Source organism: Colias philodice, chromosome 21 (assembly GCF_061535455.1).
Source record: "Colias philodice isolate Cphi_HAF_F1 chromosome 21, ilColPhil1 Martin Lab GWU primary, whole genome shotgun sequence".
Classification (NCBI taxonomy): domain Eukaryota; kingdom Metazoa; phylum Arthropoda; class Insecta; order Lepidoptera; family Pieridae; genus Colias; species Colias philodice.
In genome coordinates, this window is record NC_143106.1 from 2,171,225 (window position 1) to 2,191,751 (window position 20,527).

The following is a 20,527-nucleotide window of genomic DNA, read 5'->3' on the forward strand; positions in this document are numbered from 1 at the left end:
CTGTAGTATCAAGTGTTGGCACTAGTGCTACGAACTGGTAACTATACACTGTACAGGTACATATATCTAATTAAGAATTCGAAATTCTAATTTCATGTTGTGTTTTACTAGCATTTTCAAGGTCACTTCAGAAATGTAGTGCTGAGCTGTTGTAGGAAACATTCCTATAAGGAAGTGTTTATAGCAAGGTCGATCTTTTAATTTAATTCAAATTAAATAATACCTAGTATAAAAGTTATCGGTGTGACACGCAGTCGCTCGGTGTAATTTCGTCGGCACACATACAGACAATACAATTTCAGGTTTTCCGCAATATTATTCGGTCCGAATATCTCCTCTCTCAGTGAAACTTTTCTTTCGCTTATTTTTGTGACGCGCGACGCATAATGATGCAAAAATAAGATTTTTATCAATTTTACAACTGAACATTTTAGAATATAATACTTAGGTACTGTTTATTATACAAACGAGTGATGATTATAAGTAAAAACACATTAAAAGGTGTAGATAGGTTATCAACACATTATTCGATCTTCAAAAACGCATTCCACGATTAGATTTAAAAGTAAAATGGAATAATTAAAGTATCGTGAACTAAAAAATGAGAAAAGAATTAAATGATGGCTAAATAACGAGATTTCGAAGAGCTAGTCCCAGTGCGCTTATTGTAAATAATATATCAATGCGTGTGATATCTAAGTTTCGTACTCTTTTGAATTTGGTTTTGGCGCCCTTTGCAGACAGATTCGTTACTTATTTATTCATACAAACCTTGTTAGGTATAGGTCGTCTTTTTAGTGCCAACAGAATTTAAAAATCAGTATTGAATCGATTTCCTATATTACTCACGCTAGAATCGCTTCTGCTAACAGTTTGATTACATTTTGCATGTTTCAGAAATTTTACTATCATCAAAGTACCTAGGTACTTAGGTACCTATTACTGTTCTAAGTTATATTTAGAATATTTAATTTAATAAAGCGAATTTGCGCCGACATAATTATTATCTTCTTTAAAATACTTAAAGAATAGGTACCAAATAAAATAAAAGCTAGATAATATTTAATTTTGCCAAGAAATTTTAATATAAGTAAGTAATATATAAATTACACCTAATAATAGCTAAAACATATAATGAAAATAAGCCTGATTCTTAAAATAAAAATATACTTAACGTAAGAGGAGATCTAAGAAAACATTCCCGTAATACGTATACTTAATCCCTCGCTAATTGTCGAACATTCGTGGAGAGATCAAGGATCTATTAGCTTAGATTACGTTATACATTCTCATAATGAATATGGGTATTCGGTATAGAAACTATACATAGGACGTGTGTGTGTGTTTAACTATGTTATCTATGTGTGTGTGTTTATTGTCTTTAATTGTTCGGGTGGGTTAGTGATAATGGTTTATAACGCTTTCGAATCCATTATGAGTTTCAAGTACAATTACTTACATATTTTGTAAAATTAAAATTGTAATACTGAAATGATTTAAAAGAGCAACTATGGAGTTTCTTGCCGATTCTTCTCCATAGATACTGCTTTCCGAATCGGTGGTAAATTTTAAAAATATGTATTGACGTTTCAAAAGTGCTTCTCGAAGAAGTCTAATTGAATAAATAAATGTTTGAGTTTGAGTTTGAGTTTGAATTGTATGTGTTACTAGCTTTCTGCACGCAGCTTCACCCGGGTTATCTTTATCTTAACAAATCGTTTGTTAAAATAATCTTGAACCACTATCACTACATAGTATAAAACAAAGTCGCTTTCTCTGTCCCTATGTCCCTATGTCCCTTTGTACGCTTAAATCTTTGAAACTACGCAACGGATTTTGATGCGGTTTTTTTTAATAGATAGAGTGATTCAAGAGAAAGGTTTATATGTATAATAACATGCATCAAATAGTGGAGAAGTACTGTTATTTTTGAGGTTTCTTATGTGATGTCGTAAAAAATTACATTTTTTCCGCTTACATAGCAAACGCAGGCTGAACCCTACGAGTTTTATCAAAATAATGTACTAAGTATTATACAATATACACATTGAAAAGGTCTACAGAAAAGTCCGCGGTGGTATATGTCTATCTCTTATGGATAACCCACAATAACTTTTTTTTGTCATTTACTTTTTACAACAAATAATGGCTAATTTTCGATGCGATTTTAACCAATACAGCATTAATCCTTAACCAATTAAATACCTTGAATACATTGTTCATTTAATATAGATCTATATGGCCCTTTACACCGTATGATTTAAGTGAATATTTTCGAAGATATTACAGATTTAAAAATTGCGGGACGTAGCGGCACCGGCCGGCTGCCCGGCTATATATTTTATACCCGTGCGAAGCCGGAGCGGGCCGCTATGTTTTTATATACAACGTTCACAGTTTTTCTGTAGTGTATTTAGTATCAGCATTGCACCCGTGCGAAGCCGGGGGGGCGGGTCGCTAGTATCTATTAAAATAGACCGCAAGATAAACAGTAGTTTCAATGATTTAAGCTTACAACGGGACAGACAGACGCACAAACAGCGGGAAGTGACTTGTTTTATACTATGTACCTAGTTATAAGACTATAATGTCTATCTCAATAACAAAGAGCTATTTATGTAATTCGGACGCGGTCACGGTTTGAAAGGGTCAGCACAACGTGTATAGCGAATAAATTTTTGTTACAAAGCTTTTTCTTTGAGGATTTTCATGGGTCATCTACTTTTATACAAGACTTGAGTAAAAAAGGTATGGCTTCATTTAATTACATTGCTATGCAATAATCTATAAGTAATTATGGTTAAGAATATTTATATATCACTACAAACATAATTATATTACTTCGACCACCCGGGTATTAGATTTAGATTGTAATAAAAAACTAATTAGATTGGCAAGACTTCGATCAAAAAAAATATTGTGTTACGAACAAAGAATTTTTAATATTGAATGCTCGCATACTATATAAATATAATATGTTTATATACATAAATACGATGATTGCCTTATTCATACTACAAAATATGCTTAATTCTCAAATCACGTGCATATGCAGATTACAGATTAGAATCCTACAGCTTTTAAATCTCCGTAGGAGGGTCTGTAGCTACTGATGTCAGCCTAAATTCTCAAATAACCTACATACGAGTAACAGATTAGATTTTACAGCTACAAACTCCGTAGATGGTCCGTAGCTACTGTATCATCTAGTCTAGGTAAGGAGCCAGTCTTATTTTTTGTCTCTTATATCATTATAATCACTACATACCTAGTATAAAACAAAGTCGCTTTCTCTGTATGCTTAATCTTTAAAACTACGCAACGGATTTTGATTCGTTTTTTTTTAATGGATACAGTGATTATCGATGAAGGTTTTAGTATATAATTGCCAAATTGTAGATGCATTTATTTTAAGTTACCTCTTATTTCTGTAAATGTTATTTTTATGTGCATTGTACAATAAAGTGTTTTCTATTCTATATAATTTATTAGGTTTGACAAAGCGGGCGAAGCCGCGGGCGGAAATCTAGTATGGTATATAAATAAATCTCACCAGCATCAATCACAGCCTCATACGCCTTCTCCAGCAGGATCCTGCACATGGGGTCCATAGTGTGGGCCTGCTTGAAGTGGACCCCGAAGAACGAAGCGTCGAATTTATTGACATTGTTCACTTTGCCTGTCCTCTGCGGGATCTCGGGGTGGGCGAGCTTCCAACGACGACTGTCGCCGGAGATTAGGTCCACCTGATTATTGTTAAAAGATTAATTAAAGTTTGTTATTTTAATATGTTCAAATATGCTCAAAAGATATAGAGACGGTTATAGGTTTAGAAAGACATTTATTCAAAGAATTTTACGATTGACTTATTCTAACGTTTTATAATAATATTATAAGCTTGTGCACCTTGTTTATATGTAATCAATAATCATTCTGATTCGGATTTTGTTATTTACCTACATGTTTTAAATAATAAGTAAGGATGTAGAGATTGCTGCTAGGTTTCGGCTAATCTATCTCATAATTTTGATTCGTTTTTGAAGATGTGATTATGGTTTAAGCAATGCTCTACCAAGTTGTCCGACTTTGTTTGTTAAATCACTCGGATGAAGTCGTTTTGATACTACGTTTTATATACATTAAAAAAAAGTGAAGTCCCATGTCCCCTAGTGGGGTAAGGGGCAGATGCATTATACATCTGTTTCACTGATCGATTTTCTTTAGGGACAAGTAGATGATCAGACTTCTGTGTCCTACCAGACCAAGACATTTTTTTTTCTTCGTCTCCACCGGGAATCGAACCCAGGACCCCTCGGTGTTACGCTCACGCGTCAACCACTGTACCGAGGAGGCGGTTTATATACATAACTGAACTGATATTTTGAGATATTTAAAAATACTTAATTATTATTCTTTTTCAAACGTGCAGTGCCACGCAAATTTGTCCATTTATCATGCAGAAAGTGATAACTGTACAAGTACTAACATAATCAGGTACCCAAGCATAAGTAAATAATCACCTTATTAAACAAATTCTCCTGCAGGTGTAAAACGGAGTCGGAATCCGGGAAATAGCCAGAAATACCACTGATCAGTACTTCATCACCAGGCGGCGGGTGCGACAACCGGTGTCCAGATGTTAGACGGTCTTCTGAGACGGGGGTAGGCGCCATCTGTTGAGAATATATTAATATAATAATAAGAATAAAAATAAGAATAAAATAAGAAGTAAAACTTCTTTGGCAACATTCAAAGATTCCAAAATCGTCGCCTTACTCCATGATGTGACGGAATTGCCATGACGATACCTTGAAATTTTACGTTGTGACATTCTACATCATGGTAGCCCTGACTCTACAGAGTATGCGTAATGCGAGTATATCAGATTTGTTATTTAAAAAGTTGATATGTTAAATTACATGTAAGTATTCTTATTAATATAGAAGTATATAAATTCCAATGTGAGATTATTGCATAACGTATTCATCAATTATAATAGGAGAGGTTTCTTTTATTCTACTTTCGAATAAACTTGAAAAATACTAAACCGATTTATTAATCCTTTACCTTTCAAAGAGTTACTTATTTGCTGATAATATGTTATTTTTATAAAGGGAGTAGCGGCTATTATTATATATTACAGACTAGCTGCTCCGCGCGGTTTCACCCCCGTGGCTCCACTCCTGTTGGTTGTAGCGTGACGATATATAGCCTACAGCCTTCCTCGATAAATGGGCTATCTAACACCGAAATAATTTTTCAAATCGGCAGTAGTTCCCGAGATTAGTACGTTCAAACAAACAAACTATATTTTATATTTTTACCACCTAATAATAAACGACATAATCCTAACCGAAGATAGAGCCCGTGTATGAATTAATTTGCTTTTTGTAACAAAATTTATGTTAACTATACTTATACATAGGAACAAGTTTTGTAAAAAGCAATAAGCCGCGAAAAGAAAATATTTAATTGAAATACAACAAATAAATTATGTACTCTTTACAAATATCAAATTAACATTAAAAATACCTTTTTGCGTCAATATTATTTAAATTAATGAAAATAATTGTAATATTGATTTTTTCCACTGTTTTATTCCATGACTTATTCCAATTTTGCAAGTATAATTACATGAATGAAATTCTGCGTGGCATTTCCTTGTTTAATTATAATTTTTGTAAATTAAAGTAATATTACCAGGTCATAGGTACCTAAGGTACCTAAGACCTTTGGAATGAAGAGTTTTGCTAATTTTCGATTACTTATGAGTTATGACTCCACGGTAATGACTTTTTTGCATCCTTTTTAGGGTTCCGTACCCAAAGGGCAAAACGGGACCCTATTACTAAGCCTCCGCTGTCTGTCTGTCTGTCTTCAGGCTGTATCTCATAAACCGTGACAGTTTGCAAGTGAATATTTCACAAATGATATATATAACTATAACAACAAATACTAATAATTCCTTAACTTTTTTATTAATATTTGTGTAGTAGTATTTTATGTAGTGGCATCAGAAGTACATCATCTATGAAAATTTCAACTGTCTATCACGGCCTATCAGCCTAGTGACAAACGGCCGGACATACAAACAGATATATTATGTAATATAGCGAAGTTTCCGTAGCGAAAAACTGCAAAGAAGTTCGCTAGTCGAAAGTTTTATTAAGACCAATTTTTTAAAATCATTATGTGAATGTGCTGAAAAATAATAGGCAAATCTAATCTTGTTTCCTTAATAACATAGGTACAAGACTTTCTGATACAAAAGTTTTAATGGTATGCATAGAAAGCTACAATACATAATATTCAATAATGCAAATGTATTGAATAACTGTCCAGTTGAATAGACGTAGCTCCATATTGACATTGCGACCCTGGTACATATTTATAAGTTAGTATTATTTAGAACCTGATTAAATATGCACATTAAACAGTTACTACTACGTATATGCACATTAATTGGAATATTTTTAACAAAAATTCGACTTATTTCTTTCTATGTTAGATCTATAATCTGTAATTGTTGCCATATCAAATACTTTCCGTAGATGAGAGAGAGAGAGAGAGATACTTTTTTTTTAATTCACGCCAAATTTTGACATCAGCTGTCACTTATTTTTTTTAATCCAATATGGACTCGTGCTGGGAGGATTACAGAAAATTGAAATTTTTAAAGAATTAAATTGTTGATAATTATCAGAAATTGCTACGGATATTTTAAAATCCGTTCTTTTAAAACTGTAATAAATCTGTGAAACCTTAACACCGATTTGGCGACAGTCCAAGGCGGTGCTAAGTGCTATATTCACGATTAAAAAGAAGCAAAATGTAGGCAAATCCATTGAAATTAAGTAGACGAATTTTATAATATTATCGAATTATAATTGACAAAAGTAATTAAGCAATGAAATATGGCATTCCCAAGGCATTCCATTTTTTTATTCAAAAGTCAATTCCATTTTTTTATTCAAATATCAATTTCCAATGTTAAAGATTAAAAAAAACCATTTCTCTTTGATAGTCTGGTAGCGTCATTAATATTTAATTAAAAGTAACAATAATATATTTTAATGATGCGTTGGTATTCAGTTTTTATTAACATATTTAAATATTGCATAATAGCTTAACAATGAAACTTTTAATGAAGTTAAACTGTCTTCAAAAATAAGGTTTTAATATAAATTACTTTCGTAGTTATGATACGTTTTTTAATACATTTTTATATAATACATCTATACTAATATTATAAAGCTGAAGAGTTTGTTTGTTTGAACGCGCTAATCTCAAGTATTACTGGTCCGATTTGAAAAATTCTTTCAGTGTTAGGTAGCCTATTTATCGAGGAAGGCTTATAAGCTATATCATCACGCTAATACCAACAGGTGCGGAGCAGTGCGGGTAAAACCGCGGGGCACAGCTATTTCACAATAAAATAAATAAAGTTACCACTCAATGCAGTGGAAGATGAAGCTTTTAATAGATATCAATTATTCACATTTGAGATTGAACACATTATTATAATCTGTACTAATAAGTTGTATTTATGATTTCAAATAGAAATTAAAATCTTCAATCCTCTTAAATATTACATAAATACTTGAGTTGAATTATACTAATAGTATTTTTTTTAATAATGTATTATATTAAGCATAATATCTTTTTATGGGAGTTAAAGAGACCTCAAAAATTATAATACTGTCTCATATTATTTCAAAGGAAAAATAGAGATAGATGGAGTAATTCTTAGAACATTACTTTTACCTTTAAGGGACATTAGGGTCTTTCAGAGGTTTCCAAAAGTGTCGTGAAAACGATTAATTTAAATTAACAACTTTAAAGGAGAAGATAATAGGACTGTTGAGTAACCCACGATATAAATTTAATTATAATTATTCGAATTATATTCGGCCTCATTAATTTTTAAGCTATTGCATAGCTTCTATCGCGGGCCTTGAGCGCGGGGACCGAATCGAGAAATTCCGTAACGAAAAAACCTCACGCTCCCTACTCCGACGGGCGCGGAGGTGTGGCTTGAACTCTTTTTTATACATATAATATTAGATAATTAGCATTTTTTATATATAATTAAATGTAATTTAGTTATTGGAATGATTTACTTCATGATTTAGAATTACTTATAATTATTAAGTTAAAATTTAGATTGAGTATATTATTCGGTACATTCTAGAAGATTTTCTGCATTTTTATTGAATAAATAGCATGGAATATATTGTTATTTCTATATGAATGTTGATGAGGCATATCACTTAAGTGATGCGTTTTATACAACGATACACATTTCGTTTGGTATTATACATTATTGTATTAATTTTAGACACCAGTAATTGTTAACTTGATACACATTTTAAAAACGAATTAAATCAGTACCAAGAAATTTATGAAATATTAAGATACTATTTTTATTAGGGTCGATAAGACATTGAGGGTCTGGATCTTAGGCTTAGCACATAACTAAATTACAACATTATCGTAGACTATCCAAAAATTGTACTAAATACCTAAAGGCCAATCATACGATATAGGGGCTAATGAGAAATCACTTTGATTTTTAAGTATAAATAATACATCTGCTATTATCATTCACTAATTAAAAATGTGTTTGAAAACCACGGGGCACAGCTAGTATATTCTATGACGTCACTGAACGTAAATGCTAATTTTATTATAATGATGACCTTAATATTAACACTATCACGTGAATGTTTGTAAATCGATTGATTTAAAGGCCAGTTTCACAACTTGCTGATAAAGTCACTGATAGCTTATTTAACACTTCTTTACTCATATTTTCATACAATATTTGTCATTTAAACTGAAACAAGCTAGTCTGAACTTACTAAAATAGTGTAACCTAGCAAAATACCATTATTACAAATTTTAATAGCACTTGTACTTATAACTAATCTTTTATATAAAAATGAATCGCAAAATGTGTTGGTAAGCGCATAACTCGAGAACGGCTGAACCGATTTCGATAATTCTTTTTTTATTATATTCCTTGAAGTACGAGGATGGTTTTTATGTAGAGAAAACGTAAATATGTACCACGGGCGAAGCCGGGGCGGACCGCTAGTTTCAATATAAAACACGACTTACCGTTAAAGTAGCGCTATAGGAAATCACAAAAAAATATAAAATCAATTCGGGAATAGAACCTGTGGACACCGGCCGGATACCACTACGCGTCTGGACTCAGGTAACCACAAACCATGTTTATAAAATGGATATTTTAAAAATATTTATACGGGGTGTTCACTTTTGTGACGTTCAATCTATTAGAAATAATTACTAACTTGATTCTTTAGGAAGAAAGAGTTCGTAGAGTTTGAATTTTTATCTATACTAATCTATACTAATATTATAAAGCTAAAGAGTTTGTTGAAAACCGGAGATTCACTTCTAAAAGATTTCCTAAATAATAGTACCATAGATGTATTATTTACAGAAAAAAGTCTGTTATAAAAATAGCCTAATACATTTTAATACTTTATGAAGATACCTTTTTTAAGGCCTTTGATATTTTATATATAACTCCACTCCAAATACTAAAATAACCACGTTACATTCTTAAAATAACTCGTAAAGATATTTTTCATTTATTTACATAAATCATATTTTTGTACAACAATACAACTGGATCACAAGGCGGGATTCGAACCCGCGTCTTTCGCCAAAATCCTGCTTCGTAATGTTATAAAACTAAATATTAGATAAAAAAGGCACTTGTAATAGTTTAATATAATATTATAAATATTTTTAAACCAATTCTCTCAAAGTTTTGACATATTGTTCCATGCTCCTTCGTCAGCTGTCACGAACACGACGAGAACTTTTACAGCCTACGATATCCTACGTTATAATTGGAGGTATAAAATATTTTAACTTATTACAATAGAGCTCAAATATTATTCTCAAATTTATTATAAATTCGGGTCTGGAAAATGTTTCATAAAATCACTGCAATATTTATAATCCTGTTGGTGAATATTTTAAAATTATGAAGACTAAGAGTTGAGCTTAAAGCTTCTTGAAGGATTAATTAATATGAGTATTTTATTTTATTTAAAAAAAAATGTTTGCGCGTTGTATTTTTTGGAAGAATACAAGGTATCAATTCATGATTAATGTAGTTTCAAATGAAGCAGTCCTTATAACCTATATTTATTTAATCATAATTTTTAAGTTAGTGGATAGTACCTATTCTACAGATGATGTATATGTAGCAGTAGTATTATTTGTTGAATCCTCTAGTTCTTAGTTGAGAACAGAGCTGCCAATCGATACAGGTATCTACCAACCTGGACTGCGTGAAATTCAGTTTCAACTGACTTTATTGAATTTCAATTTCTATGTGACTCTATCATTCGTATAAGAATGTTTACGAATAACTCGGAAGAAGGTATTCTCTTTTTAACCGACTTCAAAAAAAGGAGGAGGTTATCAATTCGGCCGGTATGTTTTTTTTTATGTATGTACACCGATTACTCCGAGGTTTCTGAACCGATTTACGTGATTCTTGCATGCGGGATGGTGTCGAATTGGTCCCGTAAAATTTTATTCGGATAGGCCCAGTAGTTTTTATTTTATGAGCATTTTTGTCTGTATTTGTAAATGTTGCAAACGTGCAAGTTTGAAGTCGGTTGTTTTTAACGCAGTTATAACTCCACTTGTTACCTGACTTATTTGTTGTCTTGTTAAGAACTGTAAAAAAGTATAAGCTATAATATTAGCTAGAACTCATCGTCATCATCACCAGCCCACTAAGTCCCCATTGCTGGGACACGGGGCTTTCGTGAGGGATCTGGAAATCAATCAGGATAAAATAAAAATAAAAACTTTGCACATCTCTTTGCAAACTCTAAGACCCTTCGTAACTAACAAAGCCTTATTTAACAAGAATCCCATTGTTTACAAGACAGAAGTCACGCAATATCGCGAACATCGTACGCATATAAAACTCCCGCCATACTCCACAACTTTTCTTAAGCCTGACGCTGACGTTTGGCTCATTTGATGTGTACCGAAGTTAAGCCGGGACCTTAATTTCACACGCATTGCATATAAATGTAGTTAGCTTGGGACTTTTTAAACCCAATTATTATATCAGTTATGTAGAATAGGGTGTATGAATTGTTTTATTGAATTAATAGTACGTGTGGGTACTTTCGTGTCCATGGTAATTGAGGAGCCATTATGTTTCCTGGAATTCGTGAATAATTTGAAAGTTATAGAACACTAGCTGTGCCTCGCGATTTTACCCGCATTGCTCCGCCCCTGTTGGTCGTAGCGTGATGATATATAGCCTATAACCTTCCTCGATAAATGGGCTATCTAACACCGAAAGAATTTTTCAAATCGGACCAGTAGTTCCCGAGATTAGCGCGTTCAAACAAACAAACTCTTCAGCTTTATAATATTAGTATAATAGATTTAAAGCCGTCTGTCACCCCTCTACTCAGAATTGTGGAGACTTGATAACTTCTGCTCAATAATATATTTCCTATTATCACTGATAACTAGAATGTGTAATATAATATTGCACTGTGCAGTAAACTTTATCAATATAATATGTATTCATAGTGCAAACATGAATTATTACAGTAAATTGACGTAAATAGACCAAATTGATAAATAATTCACTGAATGTTGCTGCTATTATATTTGAGTCCTGATGTTTGAACCAATTTTGAACTCCCGGCTTTTCCATATCAATGAACAAAGGCATTCCTTTGATTTAGTCCCACGTATTGCTTTCATAGTTTATACTAGGTAACGCATGCGACTTCCCCCGTATAAAAAAATGTTTTTTGATAAAAATATTCGCGATTCACCAGTGAAAGCTTTCAAAATTGTCTAAAAGTTGTTTCGGAGATAGCCACATAGACAAATATTTAACGTACATTTAGTTTTAAGAAAGGTTGCTCATTCATATACGTCGAATTTAAAAGGTTGTTAATAAAACGAAGTATAAAAGAAAACAAATTTATTTGTATATAGAAGGGCTTTTAAACTCCTAAATTGCTAATACGATTTTAATTAATTAGGAAAATGTGATTAAGTGAAACCCGCTTAGCTATTATCAAAGACTAGGTTCATTAAAGTAAGAACACCCTGTGTGTTACGCGTCAATTTCGGTCTATACTATGTCGATGGTATAATTAATACAGGGCGTTTTGAATACTGCCCAGTTGTAACAGCTGATTTTGCCTCGTCTGATTTGTTGTGGAAGCATAAGTAGCATAGTGTTGTAAGGTTTAGGAAGTCATTTGTAAGATGAGATATAATTCGAAAGGATCAAACACAGGCCTCTCAAAAGTAAGTATGGTATAAATTTCCCATAAATATAACAGCTTGGGGATATTCTAATAGCAACACCAATTAAACTCCAACACCAATGTAATGTTTATCAGAAATTAATAAAATCCAAGCATCTTATAAAATGATTTATTATTACTAATATTAAAAACATCACAAATATAACAATAAAATTAAATACGTCATGCATATCATTCCATAGTAAAGAAATATGCATATGTTTAACGAAATATGCTTATAATGATATAAATAGCACGGGAAAAAACCAGCCATTTCACATTCAGCACAGTTCCACCACTTGCACAGCAACAATTACGGCGTACGGCAGGACATTGTTTGTAAATGAGGTGTTTTGAGCCGATAGTCCCGTGACCCCTGCCGGTCGACTATATTACCCTAATCATATAACACTTGCCTTGGAAAAAGTTTGATGTGCGGGGAAAAACTACCCCTAGAATTTTCTTCTTTACTTCAAATAGTTCTTTTTTGTTACGATCTTTTGTCTATGTAGGAAAGAAAAACTAACAAAACAAAATAAATTCTATATAGCTTTATAGAATTTATTTAACACTTTTATAAAAAAAATAAAAAAAGGAGATACAGTCTTCTTTTTATGAAGAAAAAAAGGAAAGCGTTGTTAATTATAATTGCGTAATAACTTGCGTATTTATATTTTATTAACATTTTTTAAATAAATTAATAACATGCAGAATGTTCGATTGTATGTTTATTCCAGCTGATTTTACATACGATAGTGACATGAATATCGATGTAACGAGAACATGAAAAAAAAAACAATTTAAATTGAAAAACAAAAAGGATGCATGGAAGCATTGACAGCTGGTGACATATTAAAAACATAAAATATGAAGATCACGTTTTGAATTTTCAGCGGCTCTTCTATTCAGAATATCGATTAGTGTAGGTAACACAGGTAGGTACATATGTATGGAATATCAATGTATTTAGAGCCGGTTTTATAGCTAATAGCTTCCTGCATAGCTTATTTGTCAAAAAGTGTCAAATAGATATCAGGGAGATTATCAGTAAGCAGTGAAAGCGGGCCTCAAATAAGTTTTTTTTTTATACCACAACCGACAAATGAGCGGGCGGTGTACTGATGAAAATGATCACCGCCGCCCATGAACAAATGCAAGGTAACTTTGCGATTGTTTTGCCGGCCTTTGAGAGACGTTAAACATAAAGAGACATTAAATTATCTCTTATATATAAAATTCTCGTGTCACAATGTTAGTCTGCATACTCCTCCGAAACGGGTGGACCGATTCTCATGAAATTTTCTGTGCATATCGGGTAAGTCTGAGAATCGGCCAACATCTATTTTTCATATGTACCACGGGCGAAGCCGGGGCGGACCGCTAGTAACTTGTATAATATTATGTCACATTTATATGAAAAAGTAAACTGATATATATATTTTATAATTAAATTTTTTTTATTAAAAGGTACAAATAATAAATTCGATGAAACAAACGCTACGTTGAAAATGCGTTAGAATAAACAATATATAACCATTTATGCATAGAGTATAGACATGCTATACAATGTTTACCTAGGCCTATTAAGTTCAGAGGTCGCGAGGCATCTAGCATGAATTTCGATATCTGTAGAACTGAAAATCCTTCACAAAAGTTAATTATTTGGAAGAGGTTGAAATTGTAATGAAAAGATCCTTTGAGCAGTATTGAATATCGTAATTTTTAGACTATGGCTCTTGATAACCATTTAAACTATAGGTAAAGGTAGCGTTAATTTAAATTCAATATTATTTTCGTTTTCCTTTCAAGTACAGGAGGCAGTTAAAAATTATGTTCATGATATAAAATATCTTGAAAAACCCTGAAAATTATAAGATTATTCAAAAATATTGCTTAATTTGTCTTGACAAAGCCAGGTTAATTTACTTGAGAAAGGCTGGGCCGAGTATAATCATTAATTTATCTTTTGTTGAGGTCTTTTCTTCAAAGGAACAATAACTATTCGAACTTGAAATTAAAATTCAAGACGCAATACGGCAATACCAATTTCTTAAGGTTATATTTATTACATTTTTGTTGGATATTAACTTAATATAATAGTAGGGTGTAATTCTTTTGTGTTCAATATAATATTAAATACAATTTATATTTGAGTTATTTGTTTAGGTAGTAATAACCATCTACAACCGAAAGAGTAGCAAGCCCAGGCACGGAAAGACAAGCACAGGAAATACTGCCTCACTATTTTTTCTAATAAATTTATAATAGACTAGCGGTCCGCCCCGGCTTCGCCCGTGGTACATATTTCGCAATAAAACTTAGCCTATGTTCTTTCTTAGGGTCTAATGATTATCTGTGCCAAATTTCATCAAAATCGGTCCAGTAGTTTATGCGTGAAAACCATACATACATACAAACCTTTCCTCTTTATAATATTAGTACCTATAGACTAGTATAGATGTATAGATGTTATTTGTTATCTTGTAAGCGACACGCTATAGTGCTAGAAACATACATAAAACGTGAATAATACCTGAATCTAGTTTGTTAATAACGAACATTTAAATATTGTAGTTATTTTGTATTGACCCTGACTACTGCCAAAAGGTGAAGGTTCGGTTACAGTTACTGTAAAGTTAATAGTTGTACGTATTTTGCTGAACATTTTCTAGGGCAATAGGTAATAAAAATTAAAAGGTATATTATACACTAGTTGTGCCCCGCGGTTTTACCCGCATTGTTCCGCTCCTGTTGGTCTTAGCCTCATGATATAATATAGCCTATACTCTATAGCCTCCCGATAAATGGGCTAATACCGAAATTTTTTTTTCAAATCGGACCAGTAGTTCCTGAAATTAGCGAGTTCAGACAAACGATCAAACTTTTCAGCTTTACAATATTAGTACCTATAGATAAGAAATTCGTGATAATAAAATAATAAATATATTTCAGGACAATTTTCACACACGGCTTGATCTGATCCCATACTAAGCTTTTGCTTGTGTTATGGAAACCAGATGGCTGATAAACATAAATATATAATTTTAAATAAATACTCATATTGAGAATTAACACCCAGACACAGAGCAAACATCTATGTTCATCACACAAATATTTGCCCCGGGTGGAAATCAAACCCACGACCTCTGGCTTGGAAGGCAGGGCCACTATTACATATTAATTAATAATTTTAGTTTTGTTTGATTTGTCTCAAAATCTTGTGAAATGCCTGAGGATGGATTAATTAGAAATTAAAGATTTTTAACGAATTTTAAACGCGATTTATTCTATTATTTTATCCACTCCATAATACACAGGTACCACCAGAAGGAAGGTACCCGGTCCTTTGGGAGGCTTACGTGGGGACACAGGTCCAACACGCAGAGGCCCTTTAGAGAATTTTAATGTGTTGTGGGACACCAGCCGCAGCCTGCCCATGACTGCACTATAGAGATACAGCCCTGGACAGTCCGCGGCCGATGCAGGACTATTGTAAAATATGGGAATTAAAAATCTGGGTTATGGAAGGAGGTGTTCAGTGGATCGGTAGGTTGGGTCTATGGGAACTATGGACGTCTGCCTTTTCAATATTAAAAATTGAAAGTGATGGCAGACGGTGACTCGCCAGCTCGGTCGATGGGCTCCCAAAAGGGTTACCGAAATTGGCAACAAGGGGGCAACATCAGCTGAGCGGCTGGGGGTGCAGAGAGGTGCGGCACCGGTTTCACCATCGCGGGCCCGCAGGCCCGGAGCGGGTTTCCCCGCTATTACGCCATTAGACACTTCCACCCCCGAGCATATAGCTCTGGCGGCTCCACTCTGGACGGCCAACAAAGGCAAGCCAGAGGTGGGGGATCCTGAACCTCGTCATTGTTCACTCCGAACTGCCACCGGGACAGCCCAGAGGTGAGGCCAGGGACCTCCCCCGTGAGCGCTCGGTTCCCGCGGGGTCGCTACTCCCCGACACCTCGCCACAAGGTGCCCTGCGGGGTGACTGACTGCACGGCTGGGATATCTATTGTAGATATGCCAACCGGGGGCGATGGGGTCGTCACATCCCTACGCCTTTATTTAATCTATTATTATATTATTTTCCTGACGTTTCGCACACTTTCTCTCCGTGACACTCGCTGCAAAGTGTGCGAAACGTCGGGAAAATAATATAATGAATAAATCGCGTTTAAAATCCGTTAAAAATCTTTAATTTCTAAATGTATAATAGGTACTCGCGTAAAATCAAACACTAGAAAATACTATGGATTTATTAATTTATGTATGTATTTACATTTAATTAATTCTTTACGTTGTTATTTGAAATCTTTACAAAATTCATGTAGTAGGTATCTATAGATTAATTTTTGTATTGATTTGTAGATACAAATCATTGTAACTAATTCATAAGTTACCACAATCATATTGTTTGAATGTGAAATAACAATAATGTTTGACTCAGGAAACGCTCGGGGTCAGCTAGTATAATAATATATTTGCACTATTACAATAGGTCCATAAATAATTTACGGTGAAAATTTTTACAAATGTTGACGAACTTTGTTTAACGACTTGCCTATTAATAATTAATAATTATTATTATTACGTTCAGGATTGAATAAGTCATTGACCCTTTTATTAAAAGTTTTTCTATTTATTAAGGAAAAATCTTAAAAGGACAGTAAACGTAATTGTACTTTTAATTATTGTAATGTTTATAATTGTACTTTAAATTTATTATGTGTGTGGAAAAATATCGAGTTATATTATTTTCCTTATAAGTTATAGAACGTAATAGATAATTTATAAATGATTACATTATTAATAGTAATTTTCAAAACGAATTCACGAGAGGTCAGATAGACCTTTCTTGTGCCGCTTGTATAAATCTACATTCATACATGTGTAATTGTGTAATGACTAGATATTGAACTTCGAATTTATGCATGCATGCATTTTGTGCGTGATCCTGTTAAACTGAAGCAAAAGAAACATGTCCAAAATGGGCGGGAAAACGTTCAAAATAGAACCACAGATAATAAAACCATAGATAGAACACTGGAATTCTGCAATTCGAAAAAGCAATAGCGTACACATAGAGAAAAATGTGTGCGTGTACTAATGTACACACGTAAGAAGTGAAACTTCTTTATGACCTTATTTTTCAAAAAATAATTTACTATATGCAACTTTACAGAAATACGTCGAATCACGCGTGGTAGGGATAAGAAAAAGATGGCGCGTAACGGAAAAATGTCACGCGTAAAGAAAAAATGTTACACTAAATTTTTTTCCAACCCCGATAAAGAAGTTTCACTTCAAAAAAATTCAAAAATGTTCTCTATTTAAAAAAGACGCCAAACACGTTTCGTTTCCATGGAAACCTTTAATGTCCCTTCCCTATATTGTAAAACGATTCCTCTCGATTACCTACGCAAGGTTGAACTTTGACGTTTTCTTATTGAAGTGATCAAAATTCATCAGTGCATATAGAAAACGTAAGAATAAAAAGGACTATACTTAAATTATTTCGTCATTTTGCTTTTTATCCCCTGTTACAGATTTTATGTAAACATGATCACGCTCAGGTTTTCGCATAACGATCAGTAAACACATTTTAAAGACAAACTCAGCGTATGTATCTCATCAAATATTTTGTTACGCATAAAACGCTATTGTGTACCCACTGTGCTGACAAACGTCGTGGTTTTAAGTGCGTTTGAGGATTAAATAAGCCGGTTATATATTTTCTGCCTTTAAAAATAATATTTACAAAATTATAACAATAATCAATTCTTTATTTGTGCCTTCACAACTTAACATAATACAACTGTTGTTGTTTCAGCCGTGGGACGTCATCTGCTGGACAAAGGCCCCAGTTCGATCCGTCACCGGGAGCCTGAGCCGCGGGCTTTATTTAAATGTTATTGGTGCATTCAATTTAAAACATAATTGCATCATACTGGTATACACATATTTATAGACTACGGGCCCATGTTGAAAAAATTATGGGTCATTTGACCCACCACCTGACCTATCTAGAATGATATAAGAGCATAAAATAATAAGATTCAGCACTATGACGTCACTTGTAAGCTGTCCACCTGAGTGCAGGTGAGAATTCGAAAGTTCAGGTAGAGATTTTCTCCCCTTGTCTCCATGATTTTTGTACGGCGTTGCGGAATAATGGCTTAAAAGCAGTATAGAAATAGTATGACACAGATGCCGTACAAAAATGGTGGTCCACAAAGTCGGAATTTATTTTTATTTTTCGACAGTTGCCGGGGTAAATTTGGTCATTTGATTTTGTACGGCATCTGTGTCATACTATTTCTATACTACTTTTAATCAATTATTCCGCAACGCCGTACAAAAATCATGGAGACAAGGGGAGAAAATCTCTACCTGAACCTTCGAATTCTCATCTGCACTCAGGTGGACAGCTTACAAGTGACGTCATAGTGCTGAATCTTATTATTTTATGCTCTTATATCATTCTAGATAGGTCAGGTGGTGGGTCAAATGACCCATAATTTTTTCAACACGGGCCTGTAGTCTATTACCTACAATAAGACTTCCAGAAATAAACCCATGACTGTACTTATTGTTTGCTTTTTATTTATCATGTTCACTTTCCCTTCAATATTTTATCCCAAAATATCTTCAATATACAAAATTCTCCATAACATTAAGTTTATATTTATTAAAAACTTGTCAAAAAGGTTTATTTTATTTTTATCAATATACTTTTTGTCATTAGGTATATTGTAAAATGTAGCGTTTAAAATAACAGTGAGTAGAACATACTGTAATGTAAAGGTTTAATTAAACAGGCTCGACGTTTGTAAAGCGAGGTTATTGTCGGAATTCGTGAGATTTAAAGACATTCTTCGACATCCACCTTTAATATCTGTTGCAAAAATTTAAGGCACCCCATTGTTTAAAATACTGTATTATACTAATATTTCAGATCTTGGACCCTTTTGATGTTATGATTTTACGTCTATTATTATTTTACAAGAAAGACTAAATAAAAAACCATTAAAATGTACAAATCAGAAATATACAGGGTGTCCCAAAAAGTAGTGATATACTGAAGCTAGGAGGTAGAGGACCTAGAGGGCTATCCGAATCACCCCCATGTATGTTATGCGATTTTTCGTATTTTCGGAGTTATGACATTTTTTTCAATTTTTCATCTATCGCTGAGTACGATGAGATTTTTATTTATGGTGACGTGAATTATTGCGCTAGATGCTTGATTTTTTATGTGTGCTAAGCTGAAAGAGAGGCCAATTCAGTATGGTAACATTTACTATCGTTAGATCTTCGAATGGAATAAAAAAAGAATTAAATGCCAAGAAATATGAAATTACCCAGTATGTTCACAACTTCAAGGGCCCATACAAAAATAAAGTCACATAAAAAAAGTTTTCCATTTGGCTTTTAAAAACTTGCTCTATCTATCAGGTAGCTACCCTAAAAATTTCATTTGATTATTCAGAAGGCTTCAATCGAAAAATTGAAATCTAAATATGGTAAGTGCAAAAATTTTATTAACATGATGATCATTAAAACCAATAAATAGGTGTTTAATTACCAGAAATTTTTAAAATGACGCCGCTGTTGCTCAGTGCAAGTGCGACATCACCGTAAAAAGTTGTCTTTTAAATGTCTGAATGCCCTTCGAAATTCGAGTCTTTATTGCTAAAACTGAATTTTTTTTTGTTCAATCTCAAGATAATTATCTAAATTATTCGAAAAAATATTTGTCCTACAAAATCTATGCTTTGATCAAAGAGTCCCCTCTTTCCAATGTGTATCGATACGAGGTCATCATAAATGATTACTAACCAGCTAATTTTTTTGTTTTCACTTATTTAATACTTATATAATTCAACAGACATATTGTCCTACAAATTGCGTAATAAATATTTGAGAACCGTCAAATCAAAAATTTTTATCCTAGTTACCTCTGTTAGCTAGCACAATCGAGAGTTTCGTACATGAAATTATTGGTCGTCTCATCAAAATAAAGCTACTCACGGAAAATTAGCTTGATAGTAATCACTTGCAAAAATGGGCGATGGATCCTGAACTATTACTCAAACCCCAACTCTTATGTAAACTTGAGCACTATAATATGTATCATATAACCCTTGGGTACCTAAATAGCTAACAACGTAAGCACTGAAGCG

The 20,527-nt window shown here is 33.1% G+C and overlaps 1 protein-coding gene across 1 annotated transcript in view; it reads right to left on the reverse strand.

Annotated features, from left to right (window-relative positions):
• The window catches only part of LOC149478697 (fatty acid synthase-like), a 62,404-nt gene extending 53,201 nt beyond the window's left edge, over positions 1–9,203 (reverse strand). Inside the window, exons 1-3 of the mRNA XM_089708695.1 lie at positions 9,121–9,203; positions 4,521–4,673; positions 3,554–3,746 (exon numbers count right to left, since the gene is read on the reverse strand). Coding sequence (XP_089564821.1) covers positions 3,554–3,746; positions 4,521–4,673 — 346 coding nt within the window. The 5' untranslated portion in view covers positions 9,121–9,203. The remainder of the gene's footprint in view (positions 1–3,553; positions 3,747–4,520; positions 4,674–9,120) is intronic.
• Positions 9,204–20,527: the final 11,324 nt, after the last annotated feature.